At 43.0% G+C, this 20,056-nt stretch overlaps 1 protein-coding gene across 5 annotated transcripts in view; it reads left to right on the forward strand.

The window, feature by feature from the left end:
• Positions 1-20,056, forward strand: part of fam168a (family with sequence similarity 168 member A) — a 129,655-nt gene that overhangs the window by 74,924 nt on the left and 34,675 nt on the right. For all 5 annotated transcript variants that reach the window (XM_038817895.1, XM_038817898.1, XM_038817896.1 and 2 more), the window contains one exon: positions 8,009-8,089. In XM_038817895.1, the coding sequence (XP_038673823.1) occupies positions 8,009-8,089 (81 nt within the window). The remainder of the gene's footprint in view (positions 1-8,008; positions 8,090-20,056) is intronic.

The following is a 20,056-nucleotide window of genomic DNA, read 5'->3' on the forward strand; positions in this document are numbered from 1 at the left end:
AATGTTCACAAAGGTCCTAACCAAAAGGCTGGAGGGCTGTGTACCAGAGGTGCCGTTTGCAGAGGACCAAACAGGCTTTGTCAAGGGTAGGCAACTCATAGTGAACATCAGGCGGCTGCTGAATGTGATAATGAGAACACCAGAGGTGATCGTCTCCCTGGATGCAGAAAAGGCCTTTGACAAGGCCTATGATAGAGTCGAATGGAGCTACCTCCTTGAGGTACTGGAACGGGTTGGGCTAGAAGCGGGATTCACTGCCTGGGTGAGGCTCCTGTACATTGCTCCCAAAGCGAGTGTCCGAACTAACACCACCTGCTCTGAATACTTCCAGCTACAGAGAGGAACAAGACGGGGCTGTCCCCTCTCCCCACTCTTGTTTGCGCTAGCGAGCGAACCCCTGGCGATAGCCCTGCGGAACGCAAAAAGCTGGAAGGGAATCCGGAGAGAAGACAGAGAGCACAGAGTCTCACTCTATGCAGGTGACCTGCTCCACTATGTCTCAAAGCCACAGGAGGGACTGACGGCAATACTGCAAATACTGAAAGAGTTTGGAACGTTCTCGGGCTATAAACTTAACCTGGGCAAAAGCGAGACATTCCCAGCGAACCCAAAAGCGAGAGGGACCGAGCTGAAGGTTCCAAACTCTTTCAGTATTTGCATAAGAAACCACGAGAAAAGGAAGGGTGCTGAAACCAATGTGGGGGGAGGAAAGGGGGATATCATAGACTGATCCAGAGGGCAGCCAAATGTACGTACAGTTATTCAAATGAAGGACAAAACAAACCTCTCTATAAAATAAAGCAAATTAGCACGGGCAAGGAAAATGTAATGTATATAAGTAACAACTGTTGATAAATATCCGAAAAGCCAATAAAAAGATTTCCAAAACAAAAAGTTTAGTTTTGGTGTGGAGGCAATTTAGATTAAAGAGTTGTCTATCTCGATGATATTTATTACTCCCAGCAGAGGGCAAAATTATCTTTGTAGTTAATAGCCACTGTCAGGGAGATTTTAAATAGGATGGGGCCATTACAGAGCCTTGCTTGACACCGTTCCAAATTTTGGCGTTTGTTTTAGGTCTCCCACTCAAGACAGTTGCAGTCATATGATCGTGAAGCAGTATAGTGAAGCGTTTTTCATCCCTTTGTTGGCTTGTTGCAGCTCTCACCAATGGTGGTTTATTCATGGATTCTACGACATGGTACTGAAGGATATTATGGAAAGTATCCGTTGCCACAGTGGATTCACATTTGAGTTGCTGCTGAAAGTGTTCTTTTCAATGTTATGGATGGTATTGTCACCCAGCCACCATCCTATGAGTGAAAGGGATTTTGTCTATTTGACCTTGGTCCATAGATGGTCTAGGTGATTTCAAAACAGTTTTGCACCTTGTGACAGCCAACATATTGTTGAATCTCTTGGGCTTTCTCTTCCCACCATATGTTCTTTATTTTTTGGATTTGTCTCAGGGTGTCAGCCTTGTGCTGTTGGAATACTACCGTAACTTGTGACCTTGGATTGTTCTGCAAGTCAATGAAGGCTGCTTGTTTTTGTTCCACGAGATGTCATATTTCAGCACTGTTTTTGTTGAACCAGTCATGGTGAAAATGATTCTCAAACCCAATGGTCTGGACACAGGATTCTAGTGCAGCTAACTATTGGACTTCACTGTTCTGAAGTTGACATGGCGGTGTGAAGGTTTTCCAGATTGGTTGTGAGCCGCAGTTAGAATTTTTCTCTTCAGTCAGGCTGAGACATCAGTCCTGCACTTTAGGGTTGTACAATATCTTGATGCTAAGTGGATGTTCATCACTGATCGGACAAATTGATGATCTATCTGGAAGGCAATCAGTCTCCACATGGGCCAAGTAATATAGACATCAATTAGACCGTTGGAATGAACAGTCAGATAATCCAGGGGGTGCCAAAATTTTGGTCTAAGATTCTTCCATGTGGTTTTGTACTTGGCCTTTTGGCATAGAGGGTGTTTTTTATAACGAGGCCAAGCTGAGCACATTTTGTCAACAGGAGTACACCATTTACATTGACTTTTTCCACCCAGCTTTTCCCAATGGATCCCCTCGAGACATTGGATTTTTGTCCAGCCCTGGCATTCAGGTCCCCCAGAAAGATCTCCTTCTGGATAGTAGCGAGGACTTCAAGGTCAAGTAGAACTTTTTCTTAATGTCTTACTACAATTGTGTAGGGGCATAGTTTTGGTCTCCTTACCAAAGGAGTAACATAGAAACAAAAAGGTAGGAGCAGGAGTAGGCCATTCGGCCCTTTGAACCTGCTCCAGCATTCACTGATCATGGCCGATCATCCAACTGAGTAATCTGTCACTGCTTCTCCCCCCCCCCCCCCCCCCCCCCCCCAATACCCTTTGATTCCCTTTAGCCCCAAGAGCTATACCTGACTCCTTCTTGAAAGCATAAATGCTTTGGCGTCATCTATTTCTGTGATGGAGGATTTCTCAAGGTCACTACTCTGGGTGAACAAATTTCTCACCTCAGTCCTAAATGGTGTACTCGTATCCTCAGTCTGTGACCCCAGGTTCTGGACTCCCCGCCTGTGGAAACATCCTTCTTGCACCTGCCCTGTCTAGTCCTGATGATCTTTTTCTCTCGCTCTCAGATTCAAAACTGAATGCACTTTTCAAGGTGTGGTCTCACCAAGACTTTTTATAACTGCAGCAAGGCCGTGGTAGGGTGGTTCCTCAAATGAGGTGGTTGTCCTGAGAGATTTAATAGACTACTGTTATATTTCCCATGAAGAATGGTAGTTGATCTAATGGAAACTTAAAATTCTTAGATTCTGAGAAAATGTTTTCCTTGGCTGGGGAATCGAGAACCTGGGATCACAGTCTCAAAATATGGGTCAGGACTGAGCTAGAGAAATTGCTACGTTGGTTGTGAATCTTTTGAATTCAATTCAATGTTGAATTTATAACTCTGAAACTGATCATTTTGTAATTCAACATTCTCAAAATTAACGTAACATTTTAAAATTTCAAGTTTTACGCTATAAAAAATTTCAATGGATTAAGTTGAATTTTAAAATTTCTGTTCCATTGCACAAAAGAGAGGAGTGTTCAGAATGCAGAACCTTCAGTTTAAGATCACTTTCTATGCTGGTGAATAAAATTTATCTGATGGCATTCAGCTGTGGGCACTTGGAATGTGTGGCAGAAGCAGATCTGTTTCAACTATTTCTAAAGTTATTTGTAGCTTGCTGTTAATGTGCTGAGAATGTAAAAACAGTTTTTTAAAAACAAAAGTATTTATGTGTATCTAATTGACTTGTTCCTGGAGATCGAGTAATTAGCATGCCAGTGGCGTGGTGGTTGCTATGGCAATAGATATCAGCAATATAATTGATGCAAGTAAGCCCATTTAAAGTTGCGGACGGCAGGGGCAAGTTTTGAACCTGTCTTGGTTACATTGAACCTTGATCATCCCCACCTAAGCAGTGTGTGCTGGTTTTAATTTTCTATATGAAATTATTTTCGATATAATTTTGAAGTGAATTTAATAACAAAAATTACTTTTATGCTGCATTTATGTCTCAATATATAATCGAGGGGGTCATTGAGAGTGGAATGCATGAATTTGAGTGTTAGTACACCGTTGATAGCTAGAACCATCCTTCTATACAATACAAATGAATTCACATACCCAAAACAGCTGAGAAACTACAAAACCAGCAACTGTTAACCACCGGAATCCATTGTATCTGAATGCAAGGTCAGACATAGTAGCAGATGAAGTAGCATGTAGCGGAAAGCAATTTTGAAAGCTGCTAGCATAACTATGTTTAAGAAATTCAGTTTGAAAGTTAGGCTCCTATGCAAGTTAGGCTCCTATGCAAGGAAGAGAGCTCTTGTTTTGGATAACAACCTGGAGGAGGAACCCCGAATGAAGCAAGGATAAACAAAATCAATCCAAGTTTGAAGATTTTGTATTTTAGGAAGGAGTTGATGGAAATGATCCATTAATTAAGCAGATTTTTTTATTTTGGCCACACAGGCAACAATGAGAGAAACTAGCTTTTTTTTTTTGAAGGTGGTGATTAAGGAAGAAATGTTGACCAAAACACCAAAAGGTTTCCTCGCTCTTGGAATAGTGTCATTGGATCTTTTAATATCCATCTGAACCAAGAGAGAGTAAAGGCAGTTAACACCAACAAAAAATTGTTCCCTTGGTACTAAGTGGAGAATCAACTTTGCTAATGTTTTGAAAATTTGAAGGCAAGTGTGCTAAAAGCTAAGCCGAGATGACGGGCATAAGATGAATTCAGCCGATGGTTCTTGATGGCAGGACGGTAATTATACATGATGTAATCTTCCACGAATGAAGTCTGAACTAGCTGACCTGAAAAATAATAGTTTAGGATACCTGGAAAATTGTGTTAACCAAGGAAACAGACCAAATCAATCATATTAAATGCACTGTAGGTGTTTGAAATGATCAGGTAATTTAGATAACATTATTACATATATGTGCAACTCAGTTCAATCTTACATTGATTGTTCCACAGCAATTTCCAGGTTCTTAAAACTTCAGTCCATTCAAACAGAAATTCAATGAGTTGCAGTCAACTATTTACTCGGCATTTTAACATAGTAAAGACACTCGGGTTCATTTTTAGTGACTAAATTTCAGAGCTTTCAGTTGAGTATTATTTATGGGCAGTGAGCCAAACCTAGGCACATTTAAATTAATGTATGTTTTGCAGATTATGCATTTACAAGGCGTCCAACCTTTAGGTAAATTGGGTTTATTAAGCAACTGCACTTGTGAAGACTTGGTTAATCTGTGTTGTAAGCACTAAAATAGAGGTCTTCAACAGGTAGATTGTATGCAGGGAGTATATTCCTGGCACTTTTTCATTTCCTGCAACAAAATACGCAAGCTTACAAAATTGATGTATAAATTATATTATTATGTGAAATCCATTCCATTTAAGAGTAAAATTAGAAGTACCTTTTTCACCAGGAGTACTAGAAATATCTTCCTACCTTTCATAACCCCCCCCCCCCCCCCCCCCCCCCCCAATCCCCTCAACAGCAGGATCAATTACAATTTTAAAGAATTAGGTGGAGAGATTTAGGCAAGGCAAGGATATGCACTGATCAACCACGATGCAGTGGAAAGATGGAATAGGTTTAGAAGGCCTACTCATGTCCTTGTGTTTTGAAAGTTCTGTAATAGTCTTCAAGCTCCTGACTAGATAAAATTAAATACTTGAATTACTCATTTGGTCAGCACGGTGGAACAGTGATGAGCACTGTTGCCTCTCAGCGCCAGAAACCCCGGTTTGCTTCCGACCTCTGTGACTCTGACATTTACACATTCTTTCTGTGTCTGCGTTGCTTTCCTCCGGGTGCTCCGGTTTCCTCCCACAGTCCAAAGATGTGCAGGTTAGGTGGATTGGCTATGCTAAATTGCCCTTAGGTGGGGTTACAGAAATAGGTAGGGTGCTCTTTCAGAGGGCTAGTGCAGATTCGATGGGCCAAATAGCCTCCTCCTGCACTGTAGGGAGTCTGTGATTGATAGTGCAGGAAATTGCTGAAAAGACATGCATGTTGCTGCAACTTTCCATTTTGAGCTCTTCAGGACAAATGCAAGAATGCCAAGTTTCAAACAATCACACAGTTTATATTACATGAGAAAGGGTGCTGATTGGTTGGCATATTGTCTCTGGCTGCGGTGTTGCAATGGAGAAAGCAATGGTAAATTGTAGGTTCCCATGGTCCTGGGTAGTTCAAAAACGGCACAAGGCTTGACATAGAATCATCCCTGCAGTGCAGAAGAAGCTATTCGGCCCATTGAGTCTGCGCCAACTCTTTGAAACAGTGCACTACCCAGGCCCATTCCCCCACGATCACATTCATTGATCATGGCCAAGTCACCTCTGCACGTCTTTGGACACTAGGGGGCAATTTATCATGGCTAGTCCATCTAACTTGCACATCTTTGGACTATGGGAGGAAACCAGAGTACCCAGAGGAAACTAAATCCAGAAATGGGGAGAATGTGCAAACTTAGACAGTAACCCAAGGCCGGATCGAACCCAGGTCCCTGGCACGGTGAGATAGCAGTGCCACCAGGCCAACCCATATTCCTTTTGTTTGCTGAGAATTCGTCTCTGCGAATGAATGTACACCACTTCTAGCATGTGTAAATGTGTTTTGCGCATGTGCTTCCAGAATGTTTCTCGTTCGACTGATTATCTTGAATTGGTTGCTCGTGTAGCTATTAGGGTGGGGCATGTGCTGCCATTCACACCAATGGTTGTTTTGAGTTTTGCAAGTGCAGGCTGGTGGAGTACAATCTGTTCTCTGCCTATTACCCACCATCGCAAGGGATCGACTGACCTGTGCTGTATCCATTTGATGATTCTAAAGCTGGATAGATTTTTGATTTGTCGGGAATCGAGGGATATGGGGAGCAGAAGGAAAAGTGGGGTTGAGGTTGAAAATCAATCATGATTGTATTGAATGGTGGTGCAGGCTCAAGAGACAACATGGTCTATTATAGTTCTGTGTATAATTCTGATTTATATTTGGAAGTAAGAATTACACTTCAAGATTTTTAAGATCCCTGGAAATGACTGAATCACAACTAAACAATTGAACACTGATTTCAGAATCTCACCAATTATTTGTATTCTGCTTCCCATCCCCTTCACCTCCATCCCTGCATCAAATAGATAGAATTATGCCCATTCCACCTGATAACACTCTAGTTGAACTGTGACTAACTGTGAGTTTGTTTTTTGAGACTTTTTGAAAGGCTCCAGATCTTTCTGTAATTGACCCTCGAGGGAAATCAGTTCCCTCTAACTGGATGGAATTGAAAAGCAAAGAAGTTATGTTCAACTTGTGTAGAACCTTAGACCATGCGTGGAATACCTTGTGCAGTTCTTATGGTCTTATTGTAAAAAAAGATATGGAGACACTGGAGATGTTGCCTAAACATTTACTAAAATAATGCCAGAACTGTGAGGTTGCGAAAAGATGGAGATGACAAACACGAGGGGACACAGCTTTAAATTGAGGGGTGGTAGATATAGGACAGATGTCAGAGGCAGTTTCTTTACTCGGAGAGTAGTAGGGATGTGGAACGCCCTGCCTGCAACAGTAGTAGACTCGCCAACTTTAAGGGCATTTAAGTGGTCACTGGATAGACATATGGATGAAAATGGAATAGTGGAATAGGTCAGATAGGCTTCAGATGGTTTCACAGGTCGGCGCAACATCGAGGGCCGAAGGAAGGGCCCGTACTGCACTGTAATGTTCTATGTTCTATGGGTTTGATCTGAGAAGTCTTCAAGGTTATTGAAAAGTTTGATGGGGATATATGTAGATCAGATATTTCCACCAATAGGGGAGACCAAAACTAGACGCCTTAAGATGGCCCTGTTGGGAATTGGGAGTGAACTACTTTGTGTATTCTAACCATTTTTTGGTGTAATATACTTGTACAAAGAGTAGTTGAGGCGAATTGCATAGATGCATTCAAGGGGGAGCTAGATAAACACCTGGCAGGAATGTTATGTTGATGGTGTTAGATGAATGGTGAGCAGGCTTGTGTGAAGCATAAAAGACCATTTACTTTACTGGCTTGAATGACCTGCTTCTGTAGAGCTGTCACTCCCATTGTTTTATCTTTTGCCATGTGCCATTAGCGCTAATTTGAGCAAATAGCAGGAGGTATGCATTTTTTACTAGCCCTTGGGATCCAAGAAAGTTAAGGCACGCTAAAGGACCTGGAATTTCCTCCCTTTAATATTGGGTGCTGCTGGCAGAAATGCAACATACACATTGTCAACAAAGTATTAATATAAAATTGCTTAAATGGAATAGGAGAATTCTGGAAATCACAGTTTTTATTCTGATGTAGGATAATAAGTGCTGAATATTATTTGATTGTTATAAAGTGTTCCTCTTCGGTCATTGAGTTCATTGGTACTTAGCATTCATCCATTCTGTCTTATTCCTTTCCAGGTTACCCTGCAGGTTACCCGACAACTGCTCCTGCCTATACTGCCAATATGTATGCTAGTGGCAGTCCTGGATATCCTCCTGGTAAGCTTTCTATATTATTTTTAATCCACACTTACTACTTTAAATTAATCAAAACACAAATCTTTTGCATTGTAATCCAGGCGATAGATTACGTAATTTCTTATTGCTTGAGTATGCAACTACTTCCAGTTGGACAGAAATTGATATTTCTATTTTATTATTTTTTTTTTTACCTCACTTTAGTTGCAGCTAGCAAGTTGAATTTATTGAGTAGAAAACTGACCAAGATTGGGGGTGGTGGGGAGGAAGGATCTCATGGTCATGAAACTGAGGGACGAGGAAAAGGCATCTGTTTCAACACATTACTGTGGCAAAGATTCCTAAGGCATAAATTAAGGTGGAATTACAACAACACATTGGGAATATATCAGTCTTTCAGTTTCATTTATGTAATTTCTAAGTTCACTCAGAATCCAACAGTTGTTTCCCATTCTTCAAATAATAAAAAGGCGATACATAGAATCATAGAATTTACAGTGCAAAAGGAGGCCATTCGGCCCATCAAGTCTGCACCGGCCAATCCACCTAACCTGCACATCTTTGGACTGTGGGAGGAAACCGGAGCACCCGGAGGAAACCCACGCAGAAACAGGGAGAAAGTGCAAACTCCACACAGACAGTCACCCAAGCCGGGAATCTAACCTGGGACCCTGGAGCTGTGAAGCAACTATGCTAACCGCCATGCTACCGTGCTGCCCACAATACCTGTAATTGTTAACCATAACATGTACTTTTTGTACTTTAGATGTGGAAAATACTTGGTAGTGAAATAACTTCTCCCATTGCAGCATATGTAAGAAGGATTGCTCACTATTCTGTAATATTTAACCGCTGTCTCCCTTATTAGTTTTCATGAGTTAAATCTCATCATCCAGCACCAATGGGTAATCTATTTCTAGCAGAAATGCTTCAACTCCCTAAGTGCTGATGGAAACATGAGCTTCAGTTTCTAGCTGTGGTTTATTTGCTTTAATTTCCTCCAAGGGCCATAGGGACCAGTTTGAAAACCATGGAAACGTCTGGGATTCAGGTGGAGTTCCAAGGCATTTCACACATGATTCCATTATCACTCTTAGACAGATTTTCGTTGGAAACTCATTGCTTTTATTATTATCAATAAAGTGAGTATAATCCCTGGCTTGGTTGGTAATATTCTTGCTTCTGAGTCACAAGGTTCTGGCTTCCAATTCCAACTCGAGGGCTTGAGCACAAAATGCTAGGCTGACTCCAGTGCAGTACTGATTGAGCTCCAGATGAGGAGTTAAACTCTGGTCCCATCCAACTGCATGGAAGGATGTAAAGTATCTCATGGCACTATTTTCAAAAGAGCAAGGGAGTTTTTCCCCAGTGTCCTGGCCAGTATTTAGTCCTGTTGCAACATCACAGAAAACAGATTATCTGGTCACTATCACATTGCCGTTTGGGAGTTGGCCATGTATAGAGTGGCTGCAGCATATCCTAAATTACAACAGTGACTACACTTCAAAAGTACTTAATTGGCTGCAAAGTACTTTGAGGTGTCGAGTGGTTGTGAAACATGCTGTATAAATGCACGCTTTTATTTATTTCAAGCTATTTATGATGTTAACTGTGCCTACATTTTGGGCTCCTTATGCTGTCTGTATTTTACGAACCACTGCTTAAAATGGCCACTATTTGTAAGGGGTTCCCCATGGGAACATTTCAAAAATACATTTAATTTTATTCATTTAAAAAAAATTAAATGCATATACCAGATGAGCTATTACTAAGGAATAGTGATTAAAACAAATTTTTAAAATATTTCAGAAGTGATTCGTTTGTTACTGGTACTTTTTAAAAAAACCAGGTTTTTAAAAAAAGTTTTAAAAACTTTTTAAAAAACCTCCCATCATGGCAAATAGAGAATTCTAACCATTGACAGTGTATGAGATACCAAACTTGATCTCCACAAGCAACCTTAGTAAACCAAAGTTTTGAGGGTACCTGGGAATGTGAGATGGAATCTCCTGCAGCAAAAGATGGATGTGTTGGTAAAATATCTGCCACCAACATTATGCTCACGATTTTGAGGGGAGCTCATACTTATTAAGCAGTTTAGTTCAGAATATTGCTATTACTTCGGAGTAGGGCTAGGCCATTCAACCCCTCAATCCCACTCGGCGGTATGTGGCACAGTGGTTAGCAGTTAGCACTATTGCCTCAGTGGCAGGGACCCGGGTTCAATTTCAGCCTCTGGTGACTGACTGGATTTTGCCCTTTCTCCCAGTGTCTGGGTCACTATCTAGGCAGAGTCTGCACGTTCTCCCCGTGCCTGCGTGGGTTTCCTCTGGGTGCTCCGGTTTCCTCCCACAGTCCAAAGATGTGTAGGTTAGGTGGATTGGTCAAGATAAATTGCCCCTTAGTGTCCAAAAGGGTAGGTGGGCTACTGGGTTACATAGAATCATATAATTTACAGTGCAGAAGGAGGCCATTCGGCCCATCGAGTCTGCACCGGCCCTTACAAAGAGCACCCTACTGAAGCCCACATATCTACCCTATCCCAGTAATCCCTACTTAACATTTTTTGGACACTAAAAATCCACCTAACCTGCACATCTTTGGACTGTGGGAGGAAACCGGAGCACCTGGAGGAAACCCACGCAGGCACGGGGAGAACGTGCAGACTCTGCCTAGATAGTGACCCAGCCGGGAATCGAACCCGAGACCCTGGAGCTGTGAAGAAACTGTGCTAACCATTATGCTACCATGCTGCCCACGGTTACGGTGATAGACTGGAGGCATGAGCTTAAACACTGTAATCTTTCCACGGGCCGATGGGTCAAATGGCCTTCTGCACTGTAAATTCTATGATTTACTACTTGATAGGATCATGGCCAATCTGATTGTGATATCAACTCTACTTTCATATCCACCTCAGAGTCTTGGTTAAAAAAGGAAGTAAATCTAACAGCGTTAAAATATATTCAGTTACCTTGTTTACACTGCTTTCGGGCAGAGAATTCTACAGGCTAATGACCCTCCAAGAAAATATTTCTTATCCTAAAAGGGAGACCCCTTTGTGTCCTGGTGGTGCTAGTTTCTCCCACAAGGGAAAACATCCACTTAGCATCTATCCAATGATAACCAAAACTTGTTTGTTCTCAGCCCCCTCCTGCATTGATTTCCACATGAGAATCAAAAGACTTGTGTCAAGGGACACAGAAACATGGTATTTATGTAATGGCTCAAAATGCAGTGACTATTATATTATTTGAAATGAAAATCGCTTATTGTCACAAGTAGGCTTCAATGAAGTTACTGTGAAAAGCCCCTATGTAAGCACAATCGTCATTTTGTGTGCAAGAAGGTTCCACATATATCAAGATGAATAATGGTTGGTCTTTGTTCATACCAGTTGAAGGAGGAATATTGGATAGGAAGTCTAGAAGCACTCTTTTGAATAGTTCCAACCACACTAATAAGATGGCAACTGTTTAATGATTTCTCTGCAGAAAGGTAGTTGTAGCCAATGTCACACCCATCAATCTCTTATGACAAATAAGAGGACTCTATCCTGAGCCATTGTTAAGAGAATAGCTATTAGCTTAAATGGCATTCACCATAAAACTTCACTTTCAGTTTCATGGTTTTATGATCAGTAACGATATTGAAGAAAATTAGTTTCAAACCGGGTCCAAAATTAGCAGTGCAGCTATGATCTACTCTTGTGTTCATGCAATCGAGCTTGGCTGTTACCTCCATGGTGAATGAAAGCTGTTTTTAAACCAGCGAATTATCAATTAGTAATTAATTTGTCCCAAATGGGCTAGCTGAATTTAAATAATTGCTAAATTATTTTTTTGGAAATGTTTTTATTAAGTTTCTAATATTTTGTACAAAATTACAAAACATACAGACACCTTTAACAAAACACCGACCTTCCAAAAACAAATCAGAAAAAAGATGAGAAATCCCACAGCTACACATCACACCCCCTCCAAAAGCAGCTAACCGTGACAAATATAAACGGCCGCCAACTCTGGTAGAACCCTTCAATCGACCCCCTTTGATTTTCTCACGGTGCAAAAATTTCATCAAATCCCCTAGCCACACCGAAGCACTCGCAGTGTTGCCAACCTCCAGCCCAACAGGATCTATCTGCGCCACCAACGAGGCGAAGGCCAGGACATTGCTCCCACACAGATCCACAGCTCTGGCACATCCAAAATCCCAAAAATAGTCAGCAGGGGCAGGGTTCTAGCTCAATATTTAGGATCACTGACATGGTGCCAAAAGTACCTCCGTGTGTGTGTGTATAGAGCAGTGCTTGCACCTATCGTCCCCACCCACAAAAACCTTTCTCATCCTCGCCTTGGTGAGGAGCACTCGAAACACTAACTGGATACGGCTCAGTCTCGCACACGACAACATTCACCCTCTGCAGCGCCTCACTCCACACCCCTTCCTTCAGCATTGGCCCCCAACTCCTCCGCCTATTTCTTTCACCTCTTCTACCAAACTCAAATCTTCCCCTGCTATCTACGCATTTATGCTAGGCATTGGAAGATGGCTGCACCACCAGGAAAGCAGAGGAAAACCTCTTAAAGCTCCGCACCTTGAGGTACTGAAACATGTCCGAGCCTGACATCCCAAATTTCTCCTTCAGTTTCCCCAGGCTGGCAAATCAACCCTCCCAAGAATAAATCACCCACTGTCTCCAGTCCTTTCTCCCTCCATGCACAAAATATGGCATCCAGCCTTGCCGACTCAATTAGGTGGTTAGCACAAATGGGAGCCAGCCTTTAAGCGGCACCCAACTTAAAATGCAGGCAGAGTTGCCTCCATATTTTTAGCATGGGCACCACCACTGAATTCAGAGTACTTTGCCGGTGCCAATGGAAGTGCGCTGTTACCAATGCCCCCAAACCTGTCCCCCTACATGCCCCCAACTCCATCTGAACCCAGAGAGCTCCCAGGTTCCCACCCCAACCCAACACCACCTCTGTTAGCAGCCCAATAATAATACAGCAAATTTGACGACGCTAAGCCTTTCTCTCCCTCCAAATCCTTGGGGCCTTACCTGCCCAGATAAAACAGAAAATAAGCTGCTCGACCTTTCGGAAAAATGACTTGGGCAGATGACCAGGAGACACTGAAATAATAATCGAAATCTTGGCAAGATGTGCATCTTAACTGTTTGGACCCAGCTCACCAATGAAACCAGGAGGCTATCCTACCTCTGCAAGTCCACCTTAGCTCTACCCACCAGGCTTGTGCAGTTCAACCTCTAAAGCTGCCCTAATCCCCCGCTACCTGAACCCCTAGGTATTGAAACTAGTCCATGCCAACCGAAACGGCAAACCCCCCCCAAAAATCCGGCTCCCCTCCCTGATAACCACAAAATATTCCCTCTTTCCTATGTTCAACTTGTAAACGGAGAAGGCACCAAAGCGATACAAAATACCCATAATATTCACAGAGGGCAACCCTAGATCCCTAAATTACGGCAGCAAATCATCCGTATGTAATACCCTATGCTCCACCCCATCTCTAATGATCCCAATCCATGCATTTGAGGCTCTCAAAGCAATGTCCAATGGCTCGATTGCCAATGCAAACAACAAGGGAGGCATGAGACACCCCTGCCTTGTACCCCTTGCAACCAAAAGGACCTGGAGCTCATGTTGTAGAATACGGAGCAACTGCACCCACGACACAAACCCAAGGCCAAACCCAAACTTCTCCAACACCGCAAAAAGGTACCCCACTCCACTTGTTCGAGCGCCTTCTCCGCATCTAGTGATCCGGCCACAGGGGTAGAACCACATTCGGCAACCGACGCCCATTCGACGACAACCTCTGCTCCTTCACAAACCCATCTGATCTTCCTTACTACCTCGGGGAGGTACGGTTCCAACCTTGATGCCAATACCTTGGCCAGTAACCTGGCATCCGCGTTTAACAGGGAGATTGAATGATACAACCCACACTCTTTGGGGCTCTTATCTCCTCCTTCAGGGGCAACGAGGTGCGCATTGTCTCTGGAAGGTGCCCTGTGCAAAGGAATCCCTAAACATGCCCAACAACAATTGACCCAACTGATCCGAAAACATCTGATAAAATTCCGCCTAGAACCCATCTGGCCCCGGTGCCTTCCCTGCCTGCATGTGCTTCAATGTTGCCTGAATATAATCCAGGCGCAATGGTTCCTCCAGCAATGTCTTCCCCACCTTGGGAAAATCCAAACTCCCCCCAGAAACACTGCCATCTGTTGTTCATCCTCCAGTGGCTCCAACCTATGCAATCTCTCCTAAAAGGTTCTAGACAACCATTCACCTTCTCCGTGGCAGAGACCATCCTACTCTTCAAATCCCTAACCTGAACAATCTCCCTCGCTGCCTCCTGCCGCCTTAATTAGTGAGGCAAGAGACGACAAACATTCTCTGCCCCTTTCGCCCGCCTCAATTGCCAAACCATCCTATCAGTGGACAGCAAGTCAAACTGCATTTGCAGTTTTTTTTCTGCACCGGAGTCGGGTTTCTCGCATACATACAATCCATCCCTAGAATCGCATCTACCAGTTTCCGTCACTCCTCCCTCGACTCCACGTCTTCCACATGTGCCTTAAACACTATGATCTCTTCCCTGATTACCATCTTCAATGCCTCTGCAAAATAGAGGGTGAAACCTCCCGTTAGCATTATTTTCCACATACTCCCGTATGGCCCTCAATATCCTCACACAAAACCCCAAGTCTGATTGTAGCTGTCTGTCTAATTGCCATCCCCTATGGTGCTCCCGACTGACCTCCAACACCAATGCACCCAATGATCTGAAATAACCACTGAATACTCAGCCTTCCTCACTCCAGCATGAAGAGTCCGAATCATTTAACAATAAATACATTTAGAGTATCCAGTTCATCTTTTCTTCCAATGAAGGGGAAATTTAGCATGGCCAATCCACCTAGCATGCACATCTTTGGGTTGTGGATTGTGTGTTTCATAAATGATACATCATCACAATCTGGGGCATACACGTTCACTAGAACCATCTGCTTCCCCTCCAATGCCTGTACTACCATCGCATATTCTGCCCCTCCGCCCTGATATAACCCTCCCCACCCAGAACCAAACCCTCTTATTAATTAGAATCGGCACCCCACCCCGGGGCCCTACTATAAAGTGAAACACCTGGCTCACCCAGGTTTTCCAGCACCTATTCTGATCCCGTTCCCACATGAGTCTCTTGTAAAAACACCGCATTGGCTCCCATGAGTAAAACCCCTCGCCCTTTTTACCCAGGCCTCGCACGTTCCAGGTGATTAACCTTGTCGGGAGCCTCTCAACCCCCCCCCCCCCCTCCCCCCCCACATTACCACTGTAATGCGCCAAACCTTCACCACCAATTCCCCGGCCACAGGCCCACCTCAGGTGGTCGCCTGCCCCACCCAATGAGTGAGACAAAGAAAATCCCCATCCAATGATTTAGAAATTCTGTTGGAACATAAACTCCATTTGGTCAGCAGTAGAACCTATAGCTTTAATCTGTTGTTTCCCAAAACCACCGTACTAGTAGCTCATCGCTTCCAGGAAAATGCATTTCATAAAACAAAGAACATGAAAAATCTTTATTGGGGATTTCAGAAAATTTGAAACACAAATACCATTTGCTGTCGGGCATGTATGCATATTGTACTGTTCATTTTGTCGAATATTCTTGGTGACCAGGGTAAATGCTGATGATAGCCAAGCTACTTAACATAGAATTCATAGAATTTACAGTGCAGAAGGAGGCCATTTGGCCCATCGAGTCTGCACCGGCTCTTGGAAAGAGCACCCTACCCAAGGTTAACACCTCCACCCTATCCTCGTAACCCAGTAACCCCACCCAACACTAAGGGCAATTTTGGACACTAAGGGCAATTTATCATGGCCAATAGAACCTAACCTGCACATCTTTGGACTGGGAGGAAAACGGAGCACCCGGAGGAAACCCACGCAGACACGGGGAGGATGTGCAGACTCTGCACAGACAGTGACCCAAGCCGGAATCGAACCTGGGACCCTTGAGCTGTGAAGCAATTGTGCAATTTTAAAAAGTGCGCCATTGTTTATCATTTTCATTTCAAGGTTTCTACCATGGTCCTGAATATTTAGGAAACGAAAGCTTTATTTCCTCATTGACCTGATGAAATGCAACACAAAGCTGCAGTTCGATATTGGATTCAACATGTTAGTGTAAATCTGCCTTCTAAATTCATGCTTCTAAGCAGCGCCATTGGGTATTGGCATTGTCAAACCCATCTACTGTGTCAGTTTCCCCAACATAATATGAAAATTCCTGGTAGCACATACACACACAAAAGTATACTCTTGTTTTATAGATATCTACCAATGACTCGAATAATCTGGCCGCCTGTCCTCCAAACTGTTTCCCTTTTCTAAAGAAAGATCCTTGTGTCATTCTATGATTGTGTCATTCTATGATTGTATGACAGTGTTTTCTCAGTTTTAAATGCCTTCCCGCAGAACAGATTTGTGGTAATTGTGGTTCACGTACAGTCACAGTATTAATGATATGCTGAGCTTTCCTGGATCTGTCATGCTGTATGCATTTTATTGTGGCTCTTGTTGCAGGCCCGGGTGCATGATTTCTGGTCCACACTAAATCCAAGCATATTCAGTGACCTTGTAGGCTTGTTTCACTCTCTCTTTAAATGTTTTATGTTCTCTTTTGTGCTTTCATGAGCTGCATTATGGAGCCACAATGTTAACTGAAATTAAACTCAATTGTTGGGAGAAACTATATGTCGTAACCATCAATGTTTGAATTTGCTTTCATTTGTTAATATAAAAAGATGAGATATCTAGGTTATTTCAATGAAAGAAAGAAATATGAAGAAATTATACTCGTAAGCTTAAATAATCAAAGGTTACCTGTCACAAATTCTGAGCGTAGATTAGAGACAAAGGATTGCATAATCAAAATTGTATTGGCATCCAAATTTTTTGTTTTAAATATGAAGGCTGAAGAAACCATTCCTTTTCACCTCTGGGTTTGAATACAACCTAGATTAATTGGATAGAACCATACCAACTATATGGGCTATAGGAATTAGGGCATTCGTAACCAAGGTATGCTTCACTGCCTTTAATCAATTGGATACTCGACCGTTGGTGTTTGATGCTGACATTGAATGTCCAGTATTAATACTTTTTTCTGGCTTAACCATTGATGGTTACTGTACCAGAGAATGGTAGGGTTCCCATTCTGTTTTGTGCATACCCATGTAATGAATTGGTAACCTCCACTTGAACCATTTGCACCTCCCCAACAGTACAGAGAAAAGGAAAATATAAATTTATCGTAAATATCATAAATTTATTCATTAAATTTCATTAAATTTATCATATGTATGTACTTTTGGTAGGACTGGCATTAATTCGAAATGGGTTGCCTCACCGTGCTCAGTTAAAAAGCAAAAGCTTGCACTCCTGAGCCCTTTTCACATTGGTAGGGTGTTGACCGAATAGTTCACACCTGTCATCACCTAAGAGAATGAGATGTAGGTATGGAACTTGGGGAGCGAAACTGAGGTTCTTGAGTACATTGGCATAGGGAGTTACGGCCTTAAAAGGCAGCCTTAAAAGTGCGCTAATCTTCAGGTCCAGATGAATTGCGCCCCACGTTGCTGTGGGAGGTGAGGGAGGAGATTGCAGGGGTTCTGACCCAAATTTTTTATTCCTCTCTGGCCACTAGGGAAGGTGCCAGATGACTGGAGAACAGCTAATTTGGTTCTACTATTCCAGAAGGATTGTAGAGATAAGCCAAAGAACTACAGATCAGTGAGTCTCACGTCAATGGTAGGGAATCTATTGGTGAAAAATCTGAAGGAGAGAATCCAATTCCACTTGGAGAGGCAAGGTTGATCAGGTTTAGTCAGCATGGCTTTGTTAGAGAGAGGTCATGCCTAACAAATTTGATTGTATTTTTGAAGAGGTGACCAGGTGTGTAGATGAGGGTAATGAAATGAAATGAAAATCGCTTATTGTCACAAGTAGGCTTCAAAATGAAGTTACTGTGAAAGGCCCCTAGTCGCCACATTCCGGCGCCTGTTCGGGGAGACTGGTACGGGAATTGAACCGTGCTGCTTGCCTGCCTTGGTCGGCTTTAAAAGCCAGCGATTTAGCCCAGTGTGCTAAACCAGTAGTGCAGTTGGTGTAGAATATTTTTGGTTTGTTATATAAATTTAGAGCATCCACCTTTTTTCCAATTAATGGGCAATTTAGCATGGCCAATTCACCATCTTTGGGGTGTCGAGGTGAGACCCATGCAGACACTGGGAGAATGTGCAAACTCTGCAAAGTCAGTGACCTAGGGCGGGGATCGAACCCGGGTCCTCACTGCTGTGAAGCACAGTGCTAACCGCTGCAGCACTGTGCCGCCCTGTTGATGTAAATTATGTGGATTTCAGCAAAGCCTTTGGCAAATAAGAACATAAGAATTAGGCGCAGGAGTAGGCCATCTGGCCCCTCGAGTCTGCTCCGCCATTCAATGAGATCACGGCTGATCTTTTGTGGACTCAGCTCCACTTTCCAGCCCGAACACCATAACCCTTAATCCCTTTATTCTTCAAAAAACTATCTATCTTTATCTTTAAAACATTTAATGAAGGAGCCTCTACTGCTTCACTGGGCAAGGAGTTCCATAGACTCACAACACTTTGGGTGAAGAAGTTCCTCCTAAATTCAGTCCTAAATCTACTTCCCCTTATTTTGAGGCTATGCCCCCTAGTTCTGCTTTCAACCACCAGTGGAAACAACCTGCCAGCATCTATCGTATCTATTCCCTTCATAATTTTATATGTTTCTATAAGATCCCTCCTCATCCTTCTAAATTCCAACGAGTACAGTCCCAGTCTACTCAACCTCTCCTCGTAATCCAACCCCTTCAACTCTGGGATTAACCTCGTGAATCTCCTCTGCACACCCTCCAGTGCCAGTATGTCCTTTCTCGAGTAAATTCCCAGGATACTGGAAGTCTGCAGAGGGGTTTGAATAGGTTAAGTGAATGGGCTCGGGTCTAGCAGATGGAATACAATGTTGACAAATGTGAGGTTATCCATTTTGGTAGGAATAACAGCAAACGGGATTATTATTTAAACGATAAAATATTAAAGCATGCCGCTGTTCAGAGAGACTTGGGTGTGCTAGTGCATGAGTCACAGAAGGTTGGTTTACAAGTGCAACAGGTGATTAAGAAGGCAAATGGAATTTTGTCCTTCATTGCTAGAGGGATGGAGTTTAAGACTAGGGAGGTTATGTTGCAATTGTATAAGGTGTTAGTGCGGCCACACCTGGAGTATTGTGTTCAGTTTTGGTCTCCTTACTTGAGAAAGGACGTACTGGCGCTGGAGGGTGTGCAGAGGAGATTCACTAGGTTAATCCCAGAGCTGAAGGGGTTGGATTATGAGGAGAGGTTGAGTAGACTGGGACTGTACTCGTTGGAATTTAGAAGGATGAGGGGGGATCTTATAGAAACATTTAAAATTATGAAGGGAATAGATAGGATAGATGCGGGCAGGTTGTTTCCACTGGCGGGTGACAGCAGAACTAGGGGGCATAGCCTCAAAATAAGGGGAAGTAGATTTAGGACTGAGTTTAGGAGGAACCTCTTCACCCAAAGGGTTGTGAATCTATGGAATTCCTTGCCCAGTGAAGCAGTTGAGGCTCCTTCATTAAATGTTTTTAAGGTAAAGATAGATAGTTTTTTGAAGAATAAAGGGATTAAGGGTTATGGTGTTCGGGCCGGAAAGTGGAGCTGAGTCCACAAAAGATCAGCCATGATCTAATTGAATGGCGGAGCAGTCTCGAGGGGCCAGATGGCCTACTCCTGCTCCTAGTTCTTATGTTCTTAAAACTGAACACAATACTCAAGGTGTGGCCTCATTAACACCGTATACAATTGCAGCATAACCTCCCTAGTCTTAAACTCCATCCCTCT

This window comes from Scyliorhinus canicula, chromosome 14, assembly GCF_902713615.1.
Source record: "Scyliorhinus canicula chromosome 14, sScyCan1.1, whole genome shotgun sequence".
Lineage (NCBI taxonomy): Eukaryota > Metazoa > Chordata > Chondrichthyes > Carcharhiniformes > Scyliorhinidae > Scyliorhinus > Scyliorhinus canicula.